The sequence below is a fragment of the Meleagris gallopavo genome, chromosome 10, assembly GCF_905368555.1.
Source record: "Meleagris gallopavo chromosome 10, MGAL_WU_HG_1.1, whole genome shotgun sequence".
NCBI classification, from domain to species: domain Eukaryota; kingdom Metazoa; phylum Chordata; class Aves; order Galliformes; family Phasianidae; genus Meleagris; species Meleagris gallopavo.
The window spans coordinates 20,377,598-20,403,180 of NC_139413.1; the positions used below are offsets into that span (position 1 = coordinate 20,377,598).

The following is a 25,583-nucleotide window of genomic DNA, read 5'->3' on the forward strand; positions in this document are numbered from 1 at the left end:
TGAGTCTGGGGATACAACAACACATCCCACACCACACCACACTCACTGCGCTCCAGGGCAGCCGTAGAATGGGCTGAGCACAGTGAGGAATCACATCCTGGATTGGGCACGATTCTCTGTGCCCCTTCTTGAGGTGCTGGGTACCACAAGGGGACTGAGATGCTGCATACGCCGGGGATGTGCCATGTTTGCATTGCATGCAACACTGCTGTCTGGAGATCCCTCTGGCTTCAGAGAAACACGGTACATACACATGGTAATGTTCATCCCTTTTATTATTAAACATCAGATGAAGAGGTCGCACACACACATACACACACGCACACAAACAAAACAAAACAAAAAAAAGAAGAAAAACAGACTGGTTGAAGAATGCTATTTCGGTGGCGACAGATACCGAGTACAATTGGTTTCCTGGCCGGAGCGCAGACAAAAGTCACTTTCCAAAAATTAAAGTCAAACCAGACAGCAGATAACTAGCCCATGTCCCTAACTACAAGTCACTGTCCAGACTGGCCCCGGCCCTCCCAGCCCTCCCAACCCGTCGGAAAAATAATGAAGCAAAACCTCAGAGCTGCCGGCCAGGGGCCGAAGGCTCCGCTGCGGGCTCAGGGCGAGCATCCATCCCTGCCTTCCCAGTGGGACGGGATCGGAGAGTCCAGCCGCCCCCAAGCAGCCCCATTCCCCCCCAAGATGAAGGCATGCACGCACCCACGCACCTCGCACTCACACATGGGCGCCCGTGGGGCACAGGCGAAGAGCTGGGTGATGTCCAGTGGGTGCCGCGTGGTTCCCGCGCCGTCCTCTGCCACTCGGGAGCCGGAGTCTGTGTACATCCCAGCAGAGTCCTTCATCCTTTCCTTCGCTGTCCTCAAGCGCTAGGCTGCTGCTCCTCCCTCTGTCCGTCCGTCTGTCCATCCCGGTGCTCCCAGCTGAGTGCGGACATCCGCCTCCCCCCACACCCTTCTTGCTGCCGACGATGCCGTGGAAACCTGAGAATGTTCGCGTGCCTCCTCCTCTTTTTGTCTGTGGTTGTGGTGGTTTTTGTTTGTTTGTTTTTAAATAATAGTTATAATAATAATAATAATAATAATAATAATAGCAATAATAAAAATAATCCCCCCAGCCCACGACAATTTCAAGTATCCCCCAAATAAAAGACAGAATTATAAATAATTATAACTTTACAATTTAATAATTGACACATATACTATAGTATTTACAGTATCATAAATGCTTTTTTTTTTTTTTTTTTTTTTTTGTGTTACTTTTAGTAAGCAATCCCTGAGAACAGTTACTTTAACTTGTTTTTATTGAAGTATCTTCACAAATAGAGGAGTTTGCATGTCTCGGGCGGGCGGGAGAAGCGCTCTGCAAAGCCATCGCTTTTGGTGACGCATGAGGTTCTAGTGTTGCAGGTTCCTTTGCTCTTTGTCTCTTTCTTCCTTCTCTTTCATTTTCTTTCCCTCTTTCTTTCTTTTCTTTCTTTTTTTTTTCCCCCTTCCTTTTTTTTTTTTTCATTTTTTTCCCCCAACATAATTATAAAGATTTTTGCACTTTGCAACCTTCCGATCCCTCCAGCGACCACTTCCTTCAGGAAAGAGGTATTAGATTTCCAGGTTAGCTTTTGGTATTGGCAAGGGAGGGCAGGGGCTGAGCAAACCATCCTTTTTCCTGTGGTTGCCTTTTGGTTTGTGCCCAAAGAATCTCTGGATCCTCTCAGCATGTGAAATGGTTAAATCCGAGAAAGAAAATAACATTAAAAAAAATAAAAAATAAAAAAGAAACAGAAGAACGGAACGGAGCAGCCTCTGCCGATGGGGGGGAAGGTCTTCTCCGCTCTCCTTCCTTCTTCTCTCCCGAGTCCCCGTGCTGCGGCCGGACCCTGCCCAAGCCACTGGCTCACCCAAACCGCTCCCGCACCAGCAGCATCAGTTTTTTCTTGCCTTTGTAGATTTGTTTGAGATTGTCAATGAACTGGGCGAACTGTATGTGCCCGTCCTGCGCCAGGAGGAAGGTCTCCCTGGCCTTGCTGAGGAACTCGATGAACTCCCCGTAGTGCCGCGGGCTGATGTGGGTGAGCCGCGAGTGGGTGGTGTTGATGTAGGCGCTTATCGTGGCGTCCAGCAGCTGCCGCAGGGGTGCTTTGTCGGTGGACATCAGCTTCCCCGAGTTCCTGCGGCCGGGGATGCCGGCCAGCCCTGGGGCCGTCATGGTGCAGCGGCGGAGGATGTCCGACAGCACCGTGGCACAGTGCACGCTCTTCACCACCAGTGGGATGATGGCCGCCAGCTCGTTTTTGCCCAGGGAGTGGCTCAAGGCGCAGGCCCAGAGCACGTCGTTGATGGCCGGGTGCGTGTCCTGGTTGTAGGCCAGGTTGAGGTGCGTCATGGCCAGCGAGGCCAGCTTGAAGGCCCGCAACGGGTAGCCTCGGTGCTCCATGTAGCGGGCGATGGTGAAGAGCTGGGTGTAGGTCATGCCAGTGGAGGCGGCGTCGATGACGATCTGGTAGGCGGTCTCGAAGGCAATGTGGTCCTTCTCACAGAGGGTGAGGGCAGACAGGGCGCAGTTCTGCGGGTCCTTCATGGCACACTGCAGGGCCAGGGTGCGGGCACAGCTGGCCAGCTCCTCCCGCTGCGGGTAGTCCAGGCTCAGGCGCAGGATGGTGTTGTGGGACATCACTGTGGCTGCCACGATGCTGGTGGCTTCCGTGGGGGTGAACAGCGAGTACCAGCTCTGCAGGATGCTCACCAGAGCTCTCACTCCTGCAGGAGACACAGGGGTCAGGAGAGCTCAGAAACTTAAACCCAGGGCCATAAGTGGCTTTAGGGATCCCTGTGCCCATTCTTCTTCCACCACATGTGGGCCAGACACTCACCCACTTCCGTAGCGCATGTCACCAGCCACCTCACCATCTCCCGCCGCCGCCAGTTGAGGGTGGACAGGGTCATGCGCATCACCTGTGAGACAAACAGGGTGACCCTCTACCCTATGGGGATCCACTGAGGCCACCTAACACCATGGTGCTCCCCCAAATTCTCCATGACCCCACTCACTATTGACTCCCTGTGAGGCTTTCAGGTGCTGCCTCACCCAAAACTTCCCCCAAACCTCAGCAGAGGCTGAGCTCTACCTCTCTAGGCTATGCAATGATGAATGTACCCCTTCCATGAGACCCCTGCATGCCATGGGCGGACCCTGTGCTTGGTAGAAGACCATCACCAGAGTTAGTAGGGTGGGTAGAAGGGCCACCAGCATCCCCCGTGCTATCCTATACCTGGAGCCCCAGCTCCAGCGCAACGTTGAGGAGTGTTGTGTCTGAGTTGCTGTCGGCTGGTGTGGCAATCTTGAATGCGTCCTGGGCCAGCTTGAAGATCAAGGAGGAGGAGTGGATGTTCTTCTGGATGGCTTCCAGCACTGTGCGCAGACGTAGCATGTCTCCTGGATGTAGGCAAGGATGGTCAGATGGCTCAGCCTTCCCCCAGTAACATGCAGCTTTACTATATCGCCCAGGATGTGCTGTCTATCCATGCCTTCGCTGGCCATAGCATCATGATGTTTTCCCTGGAAACTACTTGACCCCTGCACGGGTTCCTGACTTGACCCCAAGCCTGAACACCCAGCTCAGCCTTGTGGGGGACATCAGTCCCTCATGGACACAGGGTGGGGAGAGGGGCCTCTGGTGTGAGCACAGACCAGAGATGCTGACACGCCCCATCACCCTGTCTTGTTCCAGATTTGTGTTTCTACTCCCATAGTCACCAACAGAGCAGATGAACCTCATGCAAAGAAAACTGAAAAAAAACACACAGCAATGTGAAAACCCTAGAACTGCACCTGGGTACACACAGACATCTCAGATGACTAATAGCTAAATATATCGCCTGCCACCCACAGCAGCCGCTTGCACCACCACCAGCATCCAAATCTCCCAAAAATGGCTAGCGGGGGCGTGGGTGAGAAATGCTGTGAGGACACAGGATCGCACTGGGACATGGTGTGGCGGGGGAACACCCAGGGAAAGACACAGCGGGAGATGTAATCCACCAGCTCTACAGCCCCAGCATAAAGCTCTCATCCCCGCAAGGGGCTGAGATAAGTCACTTCCATCCAGGTACCTGCAAGGAGAGGCATGACGCTATCAGCCCCAGACAAGCAGAGAGGTGGAGGAGGACAGGATGGAGACAGTCATACAATGGGTTAGATTGGAAGAGACCTTAAAGCCCATCCATTCCAACCCTTGCCGTGGGCTTTGCCCCCCACCAGCTCAGGCTGCCCAGGTCCCATTCAATCTGGCCTTGGGCACTTCCAGTGATGGGGCAAGGAGGCTCTATGCTGCTGTCTGTCAGTACTTGAGCAAAAGGAAACTTCTCTCCAGTGAAATCCTTTCTGTGCAGCTACATCTCATCACTCACATCCTAGAAGATTAAAAAGGGCTTCCCACTTCTGGAGGGGCTGCTGGGTGCTCCCCACACCAAGCGCTCCAGCACTCTTAGACCCCCTCTCTATCACTCCTGCAATATTGCTCCCCACCAAATCCCTCCCCAGCCTCTGGGCAGCTACCCACCCATCACCCCTGGTCCCACACCAACCTTTGGCCGCCGTGAGCATGGTAGATGCCAGCTCGCACTGCTGTGACTCCAGATGCCCCAGGGTGAACCAGCGCGGGTACCTGCTGGGGACCACCGACACCAGGTGGTGGGGGTGAGTCACATCACCAGACGGTGCTGTGGTTTCCAGCACTGGCAACCTGAAGGACAAACAGAGGAGACAATGTCAGATCAGCCCCAGGACGTGGTGATGGGGAGCGAGGAGGGGGCTGTATCCTGCAGTGCCTCTGAAAGCCTCCTGCTGCCATGCACGTGCAGGGGCTGCCGGGCTGCGTGCACACCACATGGGCATGGGGATCAATCTCAGATCTACTTGAAAAGAGGAGAATGATCCGTGAAGTGATTTATAAACTTGGAAGGAAAAACACAAGCATCGGGGAAAAAAAAAAAAACAACAAAAAGGCAAGAAAAAAAGAAAAAGAGAAAGCCCTCCTCCCTCTGTGCTCCTTTCATGTCAAAGCGCCCAACAGCATTCCTGTCTGCATCATCTGGTTCTCCTTAAGATGCCCAGTTACGATCAGAAGCAGCAGTACATTTCCCCAGGGCCTCTGCAGTGGTTTTTGGTTACCTGCCTGAGTGATGATATTCCAAAGCCTGAAAATCTCAGGAAGTCAAGGGAAAGAGCAGGAGCCCAGCTTCACTTGCTGCAGTGGCAGAACCATGTCAGCCCTTCCACACTCCCATTTCCTGACCTGAGTGTCATCAATCCCAGAGCTTACAGAAAGGAAACGTCCCCATGGATAAAGGGAGCATCAGACATCTGTCTTCCCCACAACAAAAATCAGAACAAGTCATGCACCAACCTCATGGCCCGCAAAGCCAGCTTGTACGCTAGGTCAGCATCATGGGGCAGCAGGGCAGAGAACAGGTATTTGGCAAAGGTGTGCATAGGGACACTCTCACGGTGGATCACTTCTCCCAAGCCGCTGAAGGGGCCACCTACAAGCAAAGCCCATTGGCCATCATTATCCCTTATACATCACTAGCATTAGTACCTGGCTTCCCCAAAGCTGTCTTCGCTACCCCAAAGAGAAGCCCTCACCTTCCAGCAGCAGGATGCACTGCTTCCTCAGGGTCTGCACCAGCACTGGGTCCAGCTCCAGGTCCTGCAGACGGGCTATGATCTGCTCCTCGTTGCGGCACACCTTGTCCTGGGCATAGAGGCCTTCAGGCATCACTCTCTGCTGGCCCATCCCCATCAGAGCCACCTCCAAGGCCAGGGACAGGTAGGACTCGCCGCTGTCTTGGCTGCCGGTTGTGACGGGCACATGTTGGTAGACAGGGGGTTTGGTGTCCCCGGTGTCTGGAAGAAGGGGAGAGGTACAGAAGAATTAGAGGAGCCTCTTAGAGTTAGAGGGGTGAGAAAAAAGCCTTTCCAATTCAGAAGCAAGACCCAACACTTCCTTTGCTGCCTGCCTTTGGTTTCCCAAAGATGATGGAGATGTGAGGTTTCACCCTTCTCCTTGCTCTCGACTGTGAGACACAGGAGCTCTGAGACACATGCAAGAGGACACACAGCTGATAACAGAGCCTTTCCCAGATGGGCATATCTTGTCCCAGCTCTGCCAAGCAGCTGCCCTGCTCTGTTGCAAACCCCAGGGCTGGGGACAGGAAGTGTGGGGCTCAGGAGGCCAAGCACTGCACCCAGGACCAGCTGGAGCTGCCTGGCAGAGAGCGAGAGAGCACTCAGTACCTGAGATTTCAAGGCAATTTTCCTCTTCTAATCTACAAGCTTCGGTCAGTGTGAGAAAGAGGCAGCCGATGGGGTTCAGAGGGTGGCCTACCCAGCCCTCCAGGTTGGTGATGGTTGTTGCACCTCGCTGCAGCAGCTCTGAAGAAGAAGAGAGAAAAAAAAAAAAAACAAAAAGAAATTAACAGTGAGGACTTTATGATGGGTTCTCCACCTAGAGAGGTCTCCAAGACCAGAGGCTTTTTCTTACCCCATGGGCTAGGGACAAAGGTACCTTTAGGGGCCATGGGAAATTTCCAAGGGCCAGAAGCAGTTCAGAGCAGCCACCACAAGGGCACAAGGGCAACAGGAGGAGCAGGAAGCCACTACAAAAAGGTGCCCCAACAGGCTGGAGGAGATGCAGTGGCTCAACCTCAGTCCCCAGGAGCACACAGGAGTGTCCATAAAGCAGTGGTTGCCTGAATGATTTGGAAGGCACGCTCTCAAACTGGCTGAGCTAGCAAGGCCCAGAGGAGCTACCAACCACTATCAGCACTGCAGCAACCGGCCCCAACTCTCTGCCAACTGCAAATGCAAAATAAGCGACACTGGTCTGGTCTCCTGGTCCACGTTACTCAGCAAATGCAAATGCAGTGTGGAGGTAGCACCAGCAGCCAGCTACTGCAGTGCTGCAGGCAAGCAGCATCACCTGCTATCACCCGTGTGATCCATGCACGCAACCAGACAGCAGGAACAGCTTGTGTCCCTGGGCATCTCTGCATCCTTAATGTATGGGTACAGCGGCTCTTTGTCTCAAGCAATTGGACCAGGTGCACTGCATGCACGTAGTCCCATACAGTGCTCCCCCACCTCTGAGTTCTGAGAGTCTTCCCCACCACCTGGAACACCCCGGGCAGCACTTGCGGGCCCCTTCTCAAGCCCCTCTGCTCCTACCTTTCTTCTGATGCTTGTAAATTTCCAGCTGCCTCTGCTGCTGCAGTCGCAGGGTGTTGATGATGGCAACGGTTAAGCGCAGGGCCTCCCGGGGATAGCCATGGGAGCGCAGGGCATCCACCCGAGCGCAGGCTGTCGGGACGTGTTCTACAAGGCAAGGGCAGACACAGGGCAGGCTGAGCCAAGGGAGAGCAGAAATCCAGGGGATGATGGGGAAGAAAACCTGACAGAGCCAGGCTTCAGGGCATCTTCTTCTACTCATCTGCCCCATACCCCAGCTGCAAGCCTGTATGTCCTCACTCTCCCACTGCACCTGGCTGGGATGCCTGCTGGGAATATCATGGGACTTCTCCCCATGTCCAGCCTGCAGCAGCTCCTAAATCCTGACCCCCCACAAACCATATCTAGGGGAAGCAGTGGCAGAGTGTGTTCAGCTCTGTGCTGGGGACACTGACAGATTTGGGATGACATTCTGAACTGCTTCTGTGACTGCTGCATGGAGTGAGCTCCACAGAGACCTCATCTCTTCCACAGCCCTCCTACCTGGTGTTTTATTATTAGGAACAGTTGCGTGAAACCCCCAAGACTCAAAGTTGCTTAGAAATTCATCTGCTCCTGCTGCTCATTGCTCACCTGAAATCACAAGCAACTGTGGAGAGGATTATGACTGAGTGAGAAATTAGCAGGAGCAGATGACATGACATGCTGCATAACAAGCAGCAAAAATCCCATTTTCTTGCAGAATGTCCTACCAAGGGGAAAAAAAAAAAAAAAAGAAAAAAAAAGGCAAGCACAGAAGATCTAAAGTTATGGCAGAAGGATCATTTCTATTCCTGGAAAAGATCAGAGAGCTTTGGAAATGCAGACAGCCACCTCCACAAATGAGGTTTCCACATCCCAGAGGTCACTAGCAAGGAACATGAGGAAGAGGTTTAAGAACAAACACATCTATGAGAGAGCTTCATGTTGTTCACTCCTTTCATTTGCTAAATGGATGAAACATTCAGCTTCTCAATTAATTCATCATGCAAGTTGCTGACAAACCTCACTCCTGTCCCAGCACAAGTTCCCTGAAGGGGCACCAAGGAAGCGAAAGCAGTAAAGCCAAAATCAAGGTGATTACATCAACCAGCTGTGCCTAAGGGCTCACCAGAGTCTGTGCCACGGAAATGGAGATGTGTCCCTCACATCTACCCTCGATCCAGTCCACGGAAGCACCAGCCCCATGCCACCACCTCCAGCTGCTATGGGAAATCCATCCTAGAGTAGAAATGTCCTCTCCTGCTCTACCTATGCTAGCAAAGGACGGAGCAGTAGTGGGCTCTGGCCTTTCAATATCTATACATTCTCCTCTTTGCTGTGCAGATGAGGCATCTATACTCCCAGAAATGCAAGGGCTCACATCTTTTCTGGGGTCAGTCTGAGTAGTGACAGTTACAAGGAACACATAAGCCTCCTGTCTCACCTGCTCTCATCCTGGGACACTTAGTTACTGAAGTTTTAAAGTTTAGGTTGTCAAGATATTTTCTATTTACAATGCTGAAACTTGCAAGGATGCAGGGTAGCAAAATTCCTTTGATGCTTCAGGTGGTTCTTCTCATGAGCAAACCAACCCACCCACCCAGGCCACGTTGGAGCTGCTGTTTGGATGCTTACCGAGCCACAGCGGCTGCCCCTGGGAGTTGAAGAGCAGACTCTCGCCTTCCCGCTGGTAGGCAGGGGACACGTAGAAATCACTGCTGATGATGCGCTGCAGGTGGCTGTCCTGCCAGTGCAGGTCACAGCCCTCAATGGCACGGGTGAACACGGTTCGTCTGGGCCTGGCCAGTGAGTCTGGCAAAGAGAAAAACCGTCAGGGCCTTGGGGCAGCAGTGGGACCCTCCTGCACCTTATGGAATCATTAAGGTTGGAAAAGACCTCCAAGGTCATCAATTCAATCACCAACCCATCACACCATGCCCACCAAACCATGTCCCCTTGCTTGGCCCCAGGGTCACTCTGCACCTTGACGGGCTTGAAAGGAAGCCCTGAGCATGTCACTGGCATCGGGGCAAATTGGAGTGACCATCAGCCCCCCCCAGTAAACACCACAGTATCTGCAAGAAGACTGGGAAGGAAGGAGAGGGCATCCATTGTCTTGAACCCCACTGCTTCCCTGCAGCAATGGTTGTGCTCCTTCACACAGCTGCTCTGCAACCAAAATGTCATTTTCAAAGCTACTGAATGCTTGTATGCAACCCAAAACAATAAAGCTCGTTACGTATTAATGCATTAATGAGGCATGCTGTGTATTAATAGAAGAAAAAAAACAGAACAGCCTGCTTGCTAGACTTATGCCCATGCATGTGACCCCTCTCTACACAGAGGTTTGCCCATATAACGGGGCTGAGGCTTGCAACAAATCCAGCTGCTGCTTATTGCTCTCTGATGTATCTAGCAATTGCATGGTCTGGCTCTTCTAGCTGACATTTCTGCTGGGCTATTGTTCTCCTGTTGGGCTATTGTTTCTCGCAGACAGTGGGAGCAGGTAGCGCTCGCTTCCCGTCTGGGAGCTGCAGGGCAAGAGGAGGTTTTCACCCCATCCAGACAGAGCAGCCGGGCGCTTTGTTGGGCTGTCTGCAGCCCTCCTGCTATCGCCCAGCCACGTTGGAACAGCAGGGCAAAAAGCAGCCGTGCGTTGCAAAACAGGGAGCCTCGATCGCAGCGCAACGCGGAATGCGAGGTCCTGCAGATAGACGCGTCGGGGAGGGGAAAACAAAGGGCTCTGCTCAGTGCTGAGCCAGGAGGTTGGGTAAACATGCACTGGAAGCGATGGTAACAAGCAATTAGCTTGAATGCTGCAGGCACCCCGAGGTGGATAGAAATTAAACAGGTGTTCGTGCGTACAGCACCGACCCTTCGCCAGGTTGAGTTGGGCAGGAAGGATTTCGGCAATCAGCCGTTGCCTGACAGTAATAAAAGAGGCTGGCAGCAATTTACAGCGCTATTTGCATACCCGTAACCACCAGCCCTAGGATACATCCCAGCTCTGGTTTCATCCTAGGCACTTTGGAAACACCATGCGCACATCCCAGGATGTAACCTGCCCCAAAGAGTGGTGGAGCTGGGAGCACTAGGCAGCTCTGGCCATGTAGAGCTGGAGCGAGGCCAGCTGTAAGGCGAGCTGCTCCCGGCCTGCGATGTGCACATGGGATGCCCGGCGTGCGGCCAGGGACAGCAGCACGGTGCAGTTTGCTCCATGGCTATGTGTAACAAACCCACAGCCAATTCTCACGCAGCAGATGGAGGCACTGTGAGAGCAGTGAGTTTCAATTAATGTCTATCTTGGGCCAAAGGAAGGGGCTCTGCTCCACCTCGCTCCTTGCTTTCATAGAATCTCAGAGTCCATTAAGGGTGGAAAACACCACTAAGATCACCTAGTCCAAGCCATTGCCCACTAACCAGGTCCCTCAGTGCCACTTCCACCTTTTAGCATGGGCTTCAGAGTTCAGAACAATTGAAGCAGTGCCAGTGACCAGGAAAACTCAGGGTGCCAGTCTGCTCAGGGCTGACACCATCACAGGAAGCAGAACCAGGAGCCACGTGTATGCCCCCAAACCAGCTTCAGAATGGACGGCCCAGCTGATGGCCCCATAGCTCCCCAGAGCCCTGCACGGTGCTAGGATTTATTCTGGGGGACTGGGGAGGGATTTTTCAAAGCATTCATCACGGTCCAACTGCTCCCAGGGTGAGATTCCCATTGACGTCAGTGAGAGCAGCCCTGAGCCAGCACTCAGTGCCTGCTCAGCCCATGTGCCAGCACCCAGCAGCACGCCGAGTGGGGTCTCTATGAGCACAGCACCCAGCATGAGCTGTCCTCCTCCAAGCAGCACCACTCAGAACCTTGCGAGAAGCAAACTTCTGAAAACACAACCCCAATCCCCTCAAACCAAAGAAATGCACTTTTTTGGCAGATTCTTGAACTCACCTTGGCTGTGGCTGGAGCTCTGCGTGAGCGCATTGGTGATGTTGGGAAGCTCGTTGCCATAATTGCCATCTTCGAGGGGACACACGTCCATCTCGCCCCACTTGCGCAGCTGCCGAAGCCAGGAGGACTTCTCTTCCAGCTTGCAGTGAGGGTTCAGCACGACACACACCCACAGTGCCCCTAAACAAAGCCGAGAGGTGAGGGATGTGCTGTGCTTCCCAGCACTGCCCGGCCGCTGCCTTCCCACCGCCTGCAACGTTTCCTCAGCATCCATAAACACAGCAGCACAATGCACAGACCCAGGAGAGGGATTTAGACAGCTTTCAAATAAAAGTAAAACTCCTCTGTAATGAAGCTAAATTATAATCTCATGAGATGGGGGACAGTGGGGAGGAGGGAAGAGGAGACCGGCTGTGTATGAATTTGTGAGTGCTTCTGTCTGCCAGGACAAATCTACTGTTTGAACTACACATCAAAGCGTGCTTAAAAACATCCTGGCAAGCTGCAAAGTCTGTATCTCCAAAGACTAACCTGATTTTGATCCTACCCACGTTCCCAGCGCTTTCAAGCCCGCTCAGAATGCTATTTCATCTGCCATTGTTCTTCGGGCCATTTGCATTCAACTATTTATAAAGGAGATTTGGTGTATTTTCTTCCTTTCTCTCTCTTTTTTTCTTTTTCTTTTTTCTAAATCCCCAGCAGCCCCCAGACCACAGCAGAGGAACCCAGAGCTCAGTGCGATGCCTGGCAGCCAGAGATCTCCTTGGCACAAGCAAAGGTGCCCACTGATAGATCCACCACGGCACCACCAGGCTTTGGCCTTGGCAATGCCCTGCCTTGCGCCCTGGGCCACGCAGAGCTCTGGGGTACATGAGCAGTGGTACAGCATCTTACACAGCTGTCTCTCAGCTTGTTTCTCAGCCTGGGGAGGCAGTGAGGTTTGGTGACGGGGCTTGGTGACCCTGCTCTGCCGCAGCCAAGAACACGATGCGCCTGCTGAGTTTTGGCTCCTGTTGCTCCACCAGGACAATCCCCTATAGGGATCCTCATGTCTTCACAGGCTATTTTTGGGAACCCTCCAACGTATCCTTTGGCTGCCAAAACAGCGTGCCCCCAGGCTCTCCTGTAGAAAGGAAGATGGGGTGGGGACAAGCTGGGGAGCGGGATTCACATCTGTCTCAGGGGAGGAGCACTGAGGTAGCAGTCTGGGAAATGGAAAAGTTGGGTTTTTGGAGTCCTTTGGCCAAGTGACAGCATGACTGACTCCTGTCCCGAGCCGATATGCTGAGCTGGGTCAGACTTTGTGTCTGCTCACATGCTGCAGAAACCTTCATCTGAACTTTCCGACAGCAGAAGGTTAAGTGGGGAACAAAAAGGCAGATCACGATTAAGCTAAGCCTCTGAACAAAAATGCTTTTTGATTGCAGGGCTGGGTGGAAAGGGGGAGAGTCACAGGAGCCTTCCCACCCTAGCGTCCCTGCTGCCGGCCCCAGGGAGGGCAGGCACTCGGATCCTGCACTGAAGTTTCCAAACCATCAAAGAAATTCTCCCGTTTCCCACAGGGTCGCTCCCTGGCCTAATCTCCTGAAATTCCCCTCTGTAAACAAGTGGCTGAGATAAATAAACCCGTCTCCAGGCAGATTAAGGTCAGGCTGCACTTCAGCTGGTTTTTCGTCTATTTTTTGTAATTAGGCTTTAATCGTAAGTAGCAATGCGCCAGGGCAAATACTCCCACGCCGCACAGCTCCCTATCCAGCGGGTCTTTCCCTTGGCTCCCCAGCAGACGGGGCAATAGATGCTCAGTTGGCAGCACACACACATGCAAACGATGCCTTTTATTTCTTTTTTTAAAACTCTGAAATCCTGCAAAATCCTTTACATTTTACCCAGTATAAATCCACAATCTTCTTTACGGCTGATCTTCCAATCCCACACAAGTTGGTGATGCAGTCTTCGTTAAAATCGATGATTTGTTATTAAATGCTTGCCCAAAATAATGTCTGGGGCTGGATGCAGCATATGGCATAGGTTATCTCCCCTCCTGCCCTCTCCATTTGACAACATTGAGCAGTGCTGGTGCAGCTTTGGCATCCCTGACATGGAGTTGATCACTTGTCCCTGAGCACCGTGCTGACACCATCTCAATCATCTGCAGTTCTGGGCAAACTGCTGCATCCAGGCCTGCTTAGACACCCATACAACCACGTTTCACAGATGTGTTTGCTTTCCTCCATGTGGAAATTCTGGCGTGGTGGATTTGGCCACCTCTCTAGGATTCTTGAGTATCCAACCATTCCAAATCCTGGAAATATCTTTCTGGCAGGCAGGCCAGGATCAGCTCTGCAGAGCTCGTGTGTTTATTTCCATCCAGGGAACCGCAGGCAGGAGCAAGGCATCCCTCCTCGCCCAGCCCTTCGTCTGTGCCATTCCTGCACTGCTGCCGTGAGAAGGCTTCCAACCCCAGCCCACCACGCAGGCAGACTGTGCCAAGGACATTTTGAAAGCCAAAGCAGCCTGGCAGCCGACTGCCGGTTATCAACTATTTTGCAGACAAGACCATATAGGGCAGTGTGAATTTAGGGAGAGAATTCTTGAGCTACATCAGAAAAGCAATGGCTTCACCACGCTACTGCTCTGACAGCATGGCAACTGATGAACTCCAGAAGTTTCTGCTCCAGTGACTGAGACCTCCTACCTGGCTTCTTGTTTCCCACGACAGGGACAGGCATATAAGGAGAACCATAAGAGCAGGGCAAATTCCGAGAGATACTCCATTGTCCACCCTCCCACAATCTGTGACTCAAGAACTTCTTGAAAGAGAAGTGGCATCTATACTCAACAGCCCTTTTCTCTCCTTTTTTTCCAAATAATTTTCATCCTCCTCCAAGCTTTCAGCCTCAGAGATTCCCATCACATTAGCTTCACCATGCCATGAAGTCAATTTTTATCAAACTGATAAGAAACACCTTCTGTCTGATAAAAACACCTCCACTTGCCCTGTGCTTACCTCCTTGGCAATTTCATCAGCCATTCCTGATTTTACATGTGTAGTACACCTTCCCCAAGTCTCCTCTGCACACCGAAACACATTAACCCAGAGGTCTTCCTCATACAGGTGTGGCTCCAGACCACGGACCACCCTCATCCTTCTAGCTCTATAACATCTCTTTGGTCCCAGCCCATGAGCTGGTCCAGCCCTTTACACAGCATCTCCCACCACCAGGCAGCAGAACAGCTCAGACTCACAGTAAATCCATGGCACAAGTCAAACTATTCACCCATACGTCCAGGAGAGCCCATGACTGTTGGGTCGACTCCACCACACAACCATCCTCTCCGGGCTCACGTCATCTAAATGTTTTATTCTAATGATATTACATCATCAGCCAGCTGAGCTGGTGTCTAATGTGCTTAGCTAGAATTATCCAGAGTTGTATTTCTCTTAAAGCCAGGCTCTGCATTGCCCATCCTTCCCACTCACTCTGGAAACGATTTGTTAGCTAGGACAAGACTTCCTCTTTCTGAAGCACAGAAACACAAGGGGCTTCTTCTGGCACCAAGGCGTTGCCGTTTCCATGCCTTACCACAGCACATGCTTCAAGATGCTGCAAACATGGGACAAGCCACCCTGCAAACACATCAACCCTGGCTCCTTTGCAGGAGAGGAGCTGATTTGTTTAAGGTGCTGAAATGTGCAGTTTGGGCATGATCCAGCTGTCCCACAGGATTTGGCTGGGAAACTAGGGTGAGCTCTGGATGAGCTCCAAAATCTAATAGAACAAAGCGTGCAGTCTCAGCAGCCCCGCTCATCCTGCTGCTGCTCCTCGTGGCCCTTACCCAGCTCATCCCAGAGCTGCCGACATTTCTCTGTTATGCCCGTCCCCTGCTGCCTCCAGAGGGAGAGCCGAGGGTCGGCCATGAACTGCTCCGTTATCAGTGTCAGCATCCTGGCCCCGTTGGAGTCCCTCATGCGCAGCATCTCCCGGACCTGGAAAGGACAGAGAGAAAGCTCTTTGTGAGACAAGCCACGATCCCCTGGAGGTGTCTAAGACAGTCACAGAACATCCCAAGTTGGAAGGGACCCATAAGGATCATCAGGTCCAACTTCTGGACGAGGTCACCTGGATGCCAACTCCCTCACTCTAGCTGGATGGCCACGGTGGATTTCCCTCCACCATGCTAACAAAGAGATGGGGGGAAAGCGCTGATTCATGAAGAACCACTGTGTAGGAGGCAGGGACCTGCCTGGAGGAAGAGCAGGACAGCTCAAGCCTGACCCAAAGCCTGGATTACAACCGCCAGCTCAGCAGCCAGGAGAGAAGGCACTGGAGCAGAGATTCCCAGCTGTGATGGGCACCGTGCCAGGGCAGCCAGCGGGTTGCCTGCTACATGATGCGCCGTGCAGAGCGCAGCAGGAAAGGGAGCAGAGCTGGCTCCTCCTCACCTTGGCGAACATGGAGTTGAGCTGTTTCCCCGAGCCGTAGTACCCTCCCTGAGATAGGAACAGCTTCACCTGTTCTCGGACCTGCTCTTCATCCAGGTGCCAGCAGTTCTCATCGTCAATGCTGGCCCCAGCAGTAGGGTCAGGAGCGCCTGGGGGACAGGGAAAGAGGAAAAAGAGACAACGAGGTTTGTAGCAGCAGAGCTAGCAATCATGGAGAGCAAGAAATGGCCCACCTCTTTTATCAGCTCAAGTGAGAGCAAACCAACCCTCCCACCAACAACATCAGGCTCTCCTCCCATGCTGGTGGCAGCAGCAGCAATCATTAAGAGAGATCTTGAGTATAGCGTTAATGCCTACAACCCTCTAATGAGTCTAGGGTAGCACCAAGCAAGGTCTATACTGGCCCAGCTTTCACCACCAGTGAAAGACACACTGGATGATGCTTGGGAGGACAACAATGAAGGCCATTCTTCTCCTACTGCTATACCCCATGCTGAGGCACAGCAGCTGCACAGCCCCAAGTCTTCTGCATCTCCTGGGATTGCCTAGGGTTCTCTTCCTGCTCCACATTGTGGATTTGTTTCAGCATCCAGAAAGCTGATCCTGTAAACCTTTCCTATCTCTTGGAAGCAATTTCACAGAGGTACTCTTGGATGAAGAATGCAGAGACCTCATCTCATGGAGAGCACAAAAAGAAAAAGCCCACAAGATCTTAAATAACTGCATGGATCCTTCCTGAGCCTTCCTTGCCCCTTACAATTCCCATTTTTCCCAAGGGCTTTTCTACCCCCTAGCAACACCTTCAGCTTCATGAGCACAAGGGGCAGGCAGAAATACGGCTCCAGCAGGGGCCAGGAGCCCAGCCCAAAGTGCTAGAAGGACACTTCAGTGGGCCCCAGTTGGGGAGCAGCCATCTCTTCTTCCACCACTCGTTGCTGCTGCTTTGGGTACACACCCCAGCACTGGCTGAGAGATGCGGAGCCAAGAGCTGAAGTGCAGCTCATGGAAAGCCAGCTTCAGACTGCTCAGCGAGGCGACTGTCTCTTCTTGGCTTATAAATGAGAGGACATCAACCGGAGGGGTTTTGCTCCTCCGGCAAAGGCTGAGAGTACTCCTGACACAAAAAGATACAGCTATTTGTATTTAATGTCCTTTACAAAATTCCTTTAATTTCTGCTAATAATCGCTGCCTGAGAACTGTTCCAGCAAGCCCCAGGCGTTGCCCGTACCGTGCTGGAGGGAGAGGATGCTGCCGCTGCTCCCTCTGCAGAATAACTTATAGTTGACAGAACAACGTAATTGGGACAGGATCTGAAGCAGCAGAAAGGAAACCGCTTTCGCCCACAGCCCTGTGCTGGGAAGGAGGGAACCAGCTCCACACGTGACCCAGCCCTGCTCCCCGCTGTCATAAGGCAGCACAACAGCGCATCTCAGCTTTTCTGTGTCTCTTCTTTCCCTCCCCCAAGTCCATCCTTATCTTTGCTCCCCCTTGCAGATAAAGAGCAGACAAGCCAGTGATTATCCTGTATCAGGAACCGATGACTAATCTGTCTGCCACGAATGCTTATCCGGCCCACATCACCGGGGTTGCTGAGATGCTTGTGCTCTTAATATCCTCCTCCGAGCAGCCTGCCTGCTCCTCTCAGCTATCCAGATCAGCCAGGTCGCCTCATCAGCCTCTGTGGGGTCATCTGTCCACAGCTAAAGGGTGCAGACACCCAGAGACCCATGCACAAATGTTCAGCTCGCTCCTCATCAAGGGCACTGGGACAGCTCAAAGCAGAGGCTCAGTGAGACGCACAAAGAAGCTGTGTTTTTGCAGGGTTCCCAGGCTAACCCCAGTGTTAGCATGCAGCGGAAAGCGCAGACGGCACGGAAAGAAGCATGTAGCTAAATAAAATCTCCTCCCACACAACACATTGAGCACTTCTCACGTTTGGGTTCTGACCACAGCTAAATTAGCAACACAGCTCTCGCCACTCCAAATAAAACCCACGTTTACTCATAAATTTATTTTGCTCTCCCATAAAAGATTCATACAGAGGGTTGTAATATCAGATTCCCACACACGCCGCACAAACAGGCAGATAATGGGCTACCCAATTACACCGGGGAGCTGGATCAACATTTAAGAGCAAACAAGAGGATTTGCGTGGCGTTTAAATATTCATGGCAGGATTTGCCCACTTCCCATTGCCAACGTTTGCACCGTGGTGGCGTCCCCATGGCATGCCGTGACGTAGCCGATGAGCAATTCCATGTCTCTGCTCCAAACTAGCAGGGAACGGCATGTAACACAGCCCCCAGCCTGCGTAACACGTTTCTCATATAGCAGCATTCCTGCTCCAAAGAGCCTGTTTCAGATGCGCTTGATCTTTGTCCTGTGGGATTCAGATTTAAGGAAACACCAGCGTACATCCTGAGTGGAAAGAGTGTTTCACAAACCCATTTGCACTGGCTGTAGAAACACAGATAAAAATGTCATCAATCACAGCAGCTAGGACCTCTCCCTCGTCATGGGCTCAGCACTTAACTATTTGGCACCCAGGAGAGACCCAGCCAGAGGGGATGCGAAGAGTGGGAAATAAGGGCTGGAAAAAATCAATGGGGAGAAAGTGGAACAAAGCCAGACATGGAAAATCTAACACCTTGCTCAGAAATTAGCTGTGGAAGTTGAAGGAAAGCAAAGCTCCTGGAGGGGAGCATGTTTCCGGGGCTGAAGAAGCACTGGGATGCCCATGGCTCACACTGAAGTCTCCCAGGTCTGGGCAGAAGAGCCAAACGCACCCATCCTGGTCCTGGTGAGCTTCTGGACCATGGGGTGGTTCACAGAAGCCGTCTCATGACTGCACGTGGCGTTGCCAAAAGCCTGCAGGCTGCATCTCCAGCATTTGGATAGAAACCAGGAGTGAAGGAAGAGCCACCCAGAACGGAGAGGGAGCAGAGGGGGAGGATACGGACAAATAAACAAACAACAGAAACCTCAAAGAGAAAATAACCAGGCACCAGAAAGGAAATGAACTCTAACAAGGGGTAAAAATAGCGGCGAAGTGAGGGAGAAAGGAACCAAGCTCCACTGAGCCTCCCAAGCCTCCCGTTCCATTTTTAAGTGGAGGCAGATTGGATGGAGGCAGCCTGAAGAGGCAGAGACATCTGACAGCAATCGAGGGAGTAAAACCCCTCAGCTCCTGTGACCAAAGTAGCTGCCAGCAGTGGCACTGTGCCCATCACAGCTGTGGTCCCACTGTGGGCCACGGGGACGCAATGGCACGGCTCTGCAGACTTCTAATGCCCATCATTTTCATTGGAGTAAAGTCCTGAAGCTCCCTTGGAGATCCTGGTTAAACCTCCCAGCACCTCTGTATGGCTGCCATGCAACTCCCAGACCAAATCCAATTCATTCTGGAGTTTAACTCCTTGTTCTTCAGCTTTCCCCACACACCTCACCTGCAAGTGCACGACTGCGCCCAGGCAGGCAATGAGCTTTCACAACACTGCTGGTGGGAGCAATGAAAACAGGCTTGAGAGCACACTGCTAACTGTGGGGGTCTGGCTGCCCCTAGGAAAGGCCAGAGCATTTTGCTGGTGTAATGACAGCCTTCAGCCTTATGGCGAGCCAGAAAGCCACGCAGAAACAAGGGAGGAAGCAGCACTGAAAGCTACTGTGGTCTCATTTCGACCTGCCACTTCAGAGGCTGTGAGCGGAGGAGGGCGATACGTGAGACGCGCGCGCTGAGTGCACTGCCCTTTGCAGTGATCTGCCAGAACAGAAACGTGACCTACTTCAGCACGCAGAGGTCAAGTGGGAAGCAGACAGCCAGGCACACCTAGGCTTGCCGCTCCGACTGAGCCCTGAGAGAACGAGTGAGCACTCTGGCTGCGCTCCGAGGCTGCATGGTTACTGGATAGTTTGCATTTCCTTCTAGGAAAGCAGCCCAGGAGAGCAGCACGTGCGTGCACACTCTTGCAAGGAGCAAAGGTCTCACGCCTACTGCGAGCCTTGTGGGCGGCTGCCTGCAGCCTTCTGCGCTGCTTGGGCACTACAGAAGGAGCAAAGAGCACCTCTGAACAGAGAGGGCAGCACTGTTTCTGAAGCAGACACTCACGATACAACAGGGATGTTCATAGAAGCATTGAGGTTGGAAAGCCCTCTAAGATCACCCAGTCCAACCCCACCCCACCATGCCCACTGACCACATCCCTCAGTGCCACATCTCCGTGCTCCTTGAACTCCTACAGGGATGGTGAACCCACCACCTCCCTAGGCAGCCCGTGCCGCTGCGTCAGTGCTCTTTCTGAATAGAAATTTCTCATAATATCCAACCTGAACTTCCATAGATGCCCCTGTGCTGCAGCATCTGCTCCCCCACCCCTCATCCCAACCACCAACACAGCAGGAGCAGCCCTGTGTTCACCAGACTAAAACCCAACCCAAAACTAAAAGACCTTTCCTTAGAAGAAATGAAAGGTTAAAAATAATTATTTCTAGAGAGGTTGCTCTTGCTTCATGGTGCAGTAACCTCAGTCGCTGGGCACATGCTGGGTTAGTTCATGTTGCAGAGCTGCAGCCAAAAGCCACCCTGGCCTCAACCCAGAGGTGAACAAAGCTGTGACCCCAAGAGCCTGACCCAGTCATGACCAAGAAACATGCACGTAAGCACATAAAGCACTATTTAAAGCATCTAAAAGATTTCAAGTCCCAGGATCAGGGACCCTCACTGAATGCATGAACTGCAGCTAGGAAAGGCGAGATGTGGGGTAGGCTTGGATCCCTTCCAGTGGGAGCCCCAGCAGAGCTGCTGGATTGCTCTGACATCCAGAGCCCCATGCACAGCACTGCTCTGCCTCGTGGCTGGGCTTTATTGGCAGGACGGGGAGGGAAAAGCTGGCAAAGTCTGGAGTCAAGAGCCAAAGCCACACTCTGTACCTGAAGGTGGGGCTTTTTTGAGCCTTTTTTTCCAGGGGGTGGGACATCTGATGGACATGGCTTGATGGGCATGGTGCTGTTGCCTTGATGGTTGGACTAGATGACCATAGAGGCCTTTTCCACCCTTAATGGTTCGGTGATTCTATAATCTATTAGTTTTATATCACTCTAATGTGCATCTACCACATCCCTCCCCAGGGTGAGGTCAGGGTGCACTTCTGCTCACAGAGGAGCTGGCTTGCTGGTGGGGCTGCCACACAGCTGTCAGACTTTCCCCATAGGGTGAGGCGCATGCGGCTCTGTCGGTTCAAAACTGCATGCTGGAGGGCACGAAGCCACAGGAGTCTGAAAGGACAGAGAATTTTTGCTTTGTTTTTTAAAACCACTTGTAAAAACAAGAGGCAGATATTGAACCAGAGCCAACATCTGTATCTTTGTAAGGCCTTCAATCACCAGCCTTTTGCTGACTCTAGAGCAATAAATATTCAGGGTCTTAAAAGCTTTTCTTCGTTCTGCTTGGGAGAATGCAGCCTAAAAGTATGGCGGAGGCAGGATCTTGCCCAATCTCAGCTTCAGTGAGGGAATGGACCTCACCAGATTCTTGGTCTTCGTTCTTTTTTAACACCAAAAAATGAGGAAACGTCTCCAAACCATTAATTTCAGAGCGCAACCACACACAAAGCAGATGTGGCCCAGTGGAGGATACAAAAGCCTCTCCCAAGGTAAAAGCAAGAGGGAGGTGAGGGAAAACATTTGAGATCAGAGCTGCCATCACCAGGAGGATGGAAATGGACCCCTGGCCTCACTGCTACATGTGGATGCAACCAGTTCAGATCCTATTTTAGGCTGCATATGGGGCTTTTCATCTTCAGAGCAGCTAACAGGCATGTGTTAATCCCCACAACGCCCTTCCGTGGCAGATAAGTATTCATTATCTCCGCTTTACAGCTGGAGGGACAGGCGCTGTGCAGACCGGCTCATTGTTGGAGGCCCTGGGTAACTTCAGCTCCAGGGCTCCTCAGAAGGACACAGCAGGAGCACTGCCTTGTGCTGGCCAAGGGACCCCAGGGAGACTCACCATATCCTAGGCTGGGATGGACACCAACTCCTAGCTGGTGACTTCTAGAGGAGGAAGTTCAAAAGCACCCTTTAAACACAAAGCCCCAGGAAACATCCTTCATTGCCTTTGTGCAGTAGGTCAGGGCAGCAGCACTCATTTACTATGGGCAAATTAGCACCCATGGAGATTAAAGCTTTATCTCCCGCCAGCTCAGTCACATCTGACTTAGCAAGATGCAGGGCCAGGGTGACACAGAGTCACCATGTGCTGCAGGAGACATGTCCCTACTTTCCTCTTACTCCCCATCGCCCCGACAATTCATCCCCACAGAGGGCAGAAGAGACATGTGGCCAACACCAGAGTGGTACCACTGCCCACTTCTACCATCAGTTTGACACTGCCAGTAACAAACATGGCAAAACAACGGCCACCACCACCGCTGTAAGACCACCAGCCCCAGCTCCAAACAAGTGGATTCGTGCTGAGCCAGCAAGGAAAGAACAAGGAATTACCGTGCACTTGGTTGATTTCCGAGTTGGAGGACAGGATCTCATCAGCCAACTTCTGGGCAGTGGGCAACACCTCAGTGTGGTGTGCTGTGATCAAATACTGAACAAACTTCTGGAGCTGGTCCCTGTTCATCTGGAAAAGGGTCTCTGAGATGGGAAGACGGAGTTTGACCTGGTCCGGCTTGCGGATCCTGTACAGTGAAAGCGCCACGACGTGGGCGCAGTAAAAAATGTCCTTGTTCCCGCAGCCACATGTCACTGATGTGATTTTGCAGCGGTCGAAGCTGATGGCCACCTTGTAGGTCATCTCTGGTTCTGTCGCAGTCGCTGGCTCTGTCACCGTCCCACTGAGGTGGAAACCTGGAAAGGGAAAAGGAAAATAGGGAAAGGTGACTTAGCTTTGCTCTGACCACAACCACTCATGCAAGCTCTAGAAAGTGTGCACAGCCAGCGAAGGTCACTTCTGCATTGCTCTTTGAAGGAAAGCATCACCCAAGGATCCCTGCACCCTCCATCTGTCTTCTGGGAAAGAGAGGTCACCATCCACTCTGGCTCCTCTGTTCCCATGTATTACCTTGCATTTGCTGACTTCAGCCTAAATAAACCAAGCAGACATCCAAGTATGACCACTGACTGTGCAATGGACTTGTGAGCTGCACTGGCTTCACTACCATCCAGAACCCAGCTCACATACAAACACACTCCTGCACCAGCACGCGCATGCAGCCAGCCTCCTCGGTGAGTTTATTTAACAGCCAAACCACAGGGGAAGAGCAAAGCCGCTCGGTTCTCATTTGTTTAAGAGTCTCTCAGCCTCCTTCCCTCCTGGGAGCAATCCTCACCCGCACCTCCCCCTCACTGAATTCACACCACAACTCACGTGAGCAAGAGGGGGCAGAGAAAGGCCAGGTTTTCTTTTCTTTGATGAAGCAAACAACATAAAATTAAATACAATGCAGCTCCAGCTTCATTCCCTCGACCAGGCACAGAGCTCCAGGGCATGACCACATCTTTAAGTTCTTCCGCACAGTGAGAACAAAAAGCAGAGATGGGAGTGACCCCTGCAAACCCTCTCCTGACACGTGAGCTCTCTCCAAAATACAGCTGGCAGGGAGCTGCTTGTCAGCACGATCTATGCACTGGGCCCAGGGACTGCCCAAATTGTTGGCACAAATGTCATCGTCCTTCAGCCGTGCTCCTGACAGCCTCTGCCATGCTGCGAGGGGCTGCAGTGCCTTCAGGCACAAACTGTGAAAAATGTCCCGACAATTCTCCAAAGTGGATGAAGGGCGAGAAATAGGCTCAGATGGAAGGGAAAGTCCTCTGGGCCCAAAGAAGGTGGATGCACTGAACAAAAGAGGGTTAAAGTTGGAGAGAAAAGACTGAACGTCCACTGTTCTCATGCTGGAGCCAAGGCTGGGTGAATCACAGAATCATAAAGGTTGGAAAAGACCTCTCCGATCATCTGGTTCAACCATCCACCTACCACCAATATTGCCCACTAAGCCACATGCCTAAGACCCACAACTGCACGCTCCTTGAACACCTCCAGGAACTGTGACTCCACCACCTCCCCGGGCAGTGAAGACACTCCAGACCTTCCCAAGGAGCCTATCCCACAAGCATGCTACTGAGGAGGTCAAAGATCAACATTTCGCATCCATCTGCCCTCTTCCCTCTCCTGATGAGGATGAGGACAAGTGGGGTCAGTGGAGATACCTCTGTGTGGAGCCTTACGTGGTGCCCATGCAGCCTGGTCCTCCTCCTTGCAGAGGAAGTCCACTTTCCTCCATGCCCCTGGTACCTCATTTAGGCCACGTTTGAACAGAGGTTTCTGTGGAGCCTACCATCACCCTAAAAAAGGCAGCAGACAGCTGAGAGGCCCACAGTGAACGACAGACGAGAAGAAGGGGTGCGGGAGAGATTAAAATACATTAACTGCATCAAACCCTTGCGCGTTTGCCAGCTTGCACTAAAGCTTTCTGAGACAAATTCTACCAGAGGTTTTTAATAAACGGCATCAAAACTAGCTATTCACTGCCAGTCTCTTTAAAGCCACGCCAAAAACCACATTCAAATCTGATTAAGTGTCAAGGAGGTCTGCTTTCACTTTAGCACACGGGATGGGGGAAGCAGACCTGTTCTGCAGCCATTGACCAAAGCTCAGACTGTGCAGCCAACAGAGCATCCAACATGGTGGTGTTTAACCTTGGGAGGGCAGGGGTAGACGGACACACGGCCCCACACTGCCCTCTTGCTCGCACACTGCCAGCAGTAGAAGCGCTGCTGGGGAGGTGCAGCCCTCAGCAGCCACGCCGTGTAAATCTTGAGGATAAACTCCAAAGTGTTTATGTTTTACCACTTCTCTGGTCTGCAATGCTTGGCAGGCTGCACCGACTCGCTGCCAGTTTCTCCCTAGTTTGCTTTCTGAACGAGTTAAAAGGATTGGAAACAACGTTCCTGAGCAATAATGTATGGATACACATGCATGGACACCCATATGTACGTATATATAAAACCCTTCAAGACAAATTACAAGCCATAAACACTGCCTTAAAGAGTTACTCCACCAGGATTCTAAGCCAGACCCTACTTGAGGCTAACCAGGCTGGAGGAGCTCAGCTCTTACAACCAACCAACCTGCTTCGGACAGGTGTCAGCCTGAAAATCACAGAGTCACAGGATAACCTGAATTGCAAGGGACCCATGAAGATCATCGAGTCCAACTCCTGCATCAACTGTAGTCTGAAATCAAGAGGAAACCATAAGTGGACATTTGTCCAGAACCTTGACTCATGCTGCTCTGTGGCATGGACACAGTTCTGTCCAGCACCAGAGGCACACGACATTGTGGGACATCCCAAAAGCTGTACTCTCCCACAACTGGTCCTCACCATGTGTAGTCTGGGTTTTTGCACAGACCAGAGCCATTCAACACGCCTGTGATAGCCAAGTTCATCTGGCATTTGGGCCGTAAGTCCAGCCTCAGTTTAGATTTGAGCTGTCACAGCAGCAGGTCTAGTTAAGATAAACTAGAAACTCTACACAAAACATTTAACAAAAGCTTAGTCAGAACTTAAACATGGCAACGGGGGAGAGAGAGGAACCCGCAGGAACAACGGCATTGTTTGGGAATATTTACATTAACGTCAGGTCAGCTTATAGCTACCACACCCAGCCCTGCTCTGCAGCTCAGAGCTGATTCTGTGGTCCTCAGAAATCTCTGACACTACAGTCCCCAACAGGTGATGGCCACCTGCAGAAGGACAGCTGTCACCGTGCCACCAGCTCAAATCCCACAGAGCATATGGGGCCCTCCAGCAAAGTGGAACACAGCCCCATATACAGACACAGGGTCTGGATAGTGCTGAGAGCAAAAACAAACGCCCTGCCCTGTGTCCCCCCTGCTCAGTTCAATTTAAGAAGTTCCTACAGCCGAGTGC

The 25,583-nt window shown here is 52.1% G+C and overlaps 1 protein-coding gene across 1 annotated transcript in view; it reads right to left on the reverse strand.

Moving 5' to 3' along the window:
• Window positions 1–257: 257 nt before the first annotated feature.
• The window catches only part of ZSWIM5 (zinc finger SWIM-type containing 5), an 82,657-nt gene continuing 57,331 nt past the window's right edge, over window positions 258–25,583 (reverse strand). The window contains exons 2-14 of the mRNA XM_085232335.1: window positions 22,144–22,500; window positions 15,645–15,793; window positions 15,038–15,188; window positions 11,201–11,380; window positions 8,890–9,066; window positions 7,234–7,380; window positions 6,304–6,441; window positions 5,653–5,913; window positions 5,414–5,549; window positions 4,593–4,750; window positions 3,278–3,441; window positions 2,879–2,960; window positions 258–2,765 (exon numbers count right to left, since the gene is read on the reverse strand). Coding sequence (XP_085088461.1) covers window positions 1,903–2,765; window positions 2,879–2,960; window positions 3,278–3,441; window positions 4,593–4,750; window positions 5,414–5,549; window positions 5,653–5,913; window positions 6,304–6,441; window positions 7,234–7,380; window positions 8,890–9,066; window positions 11,201–11,380; window positions 15,038–15,188; window positions 15,645–15,793; window positions 22,144–22,500 — 2,963 coding nt within the window. The 3' untranslated portion in view covers window positions 258–1,902. The remainder of the gene's footprint in view (window positions 2,766–2,878; window positions 2,961–3,277; window positions 3,442–4,592; window positions 4,751–5,413; window positions 5,550–5,652; window positions 5,914–6,303; window positions 6,442–7,233; window positions 7,381–8,889; window positions 9,067–11,200; window positions 11,381–15,037; window positions 15,189–15,644; window positions 15,794–22,143; window positions 22,501–25,583) is intronic.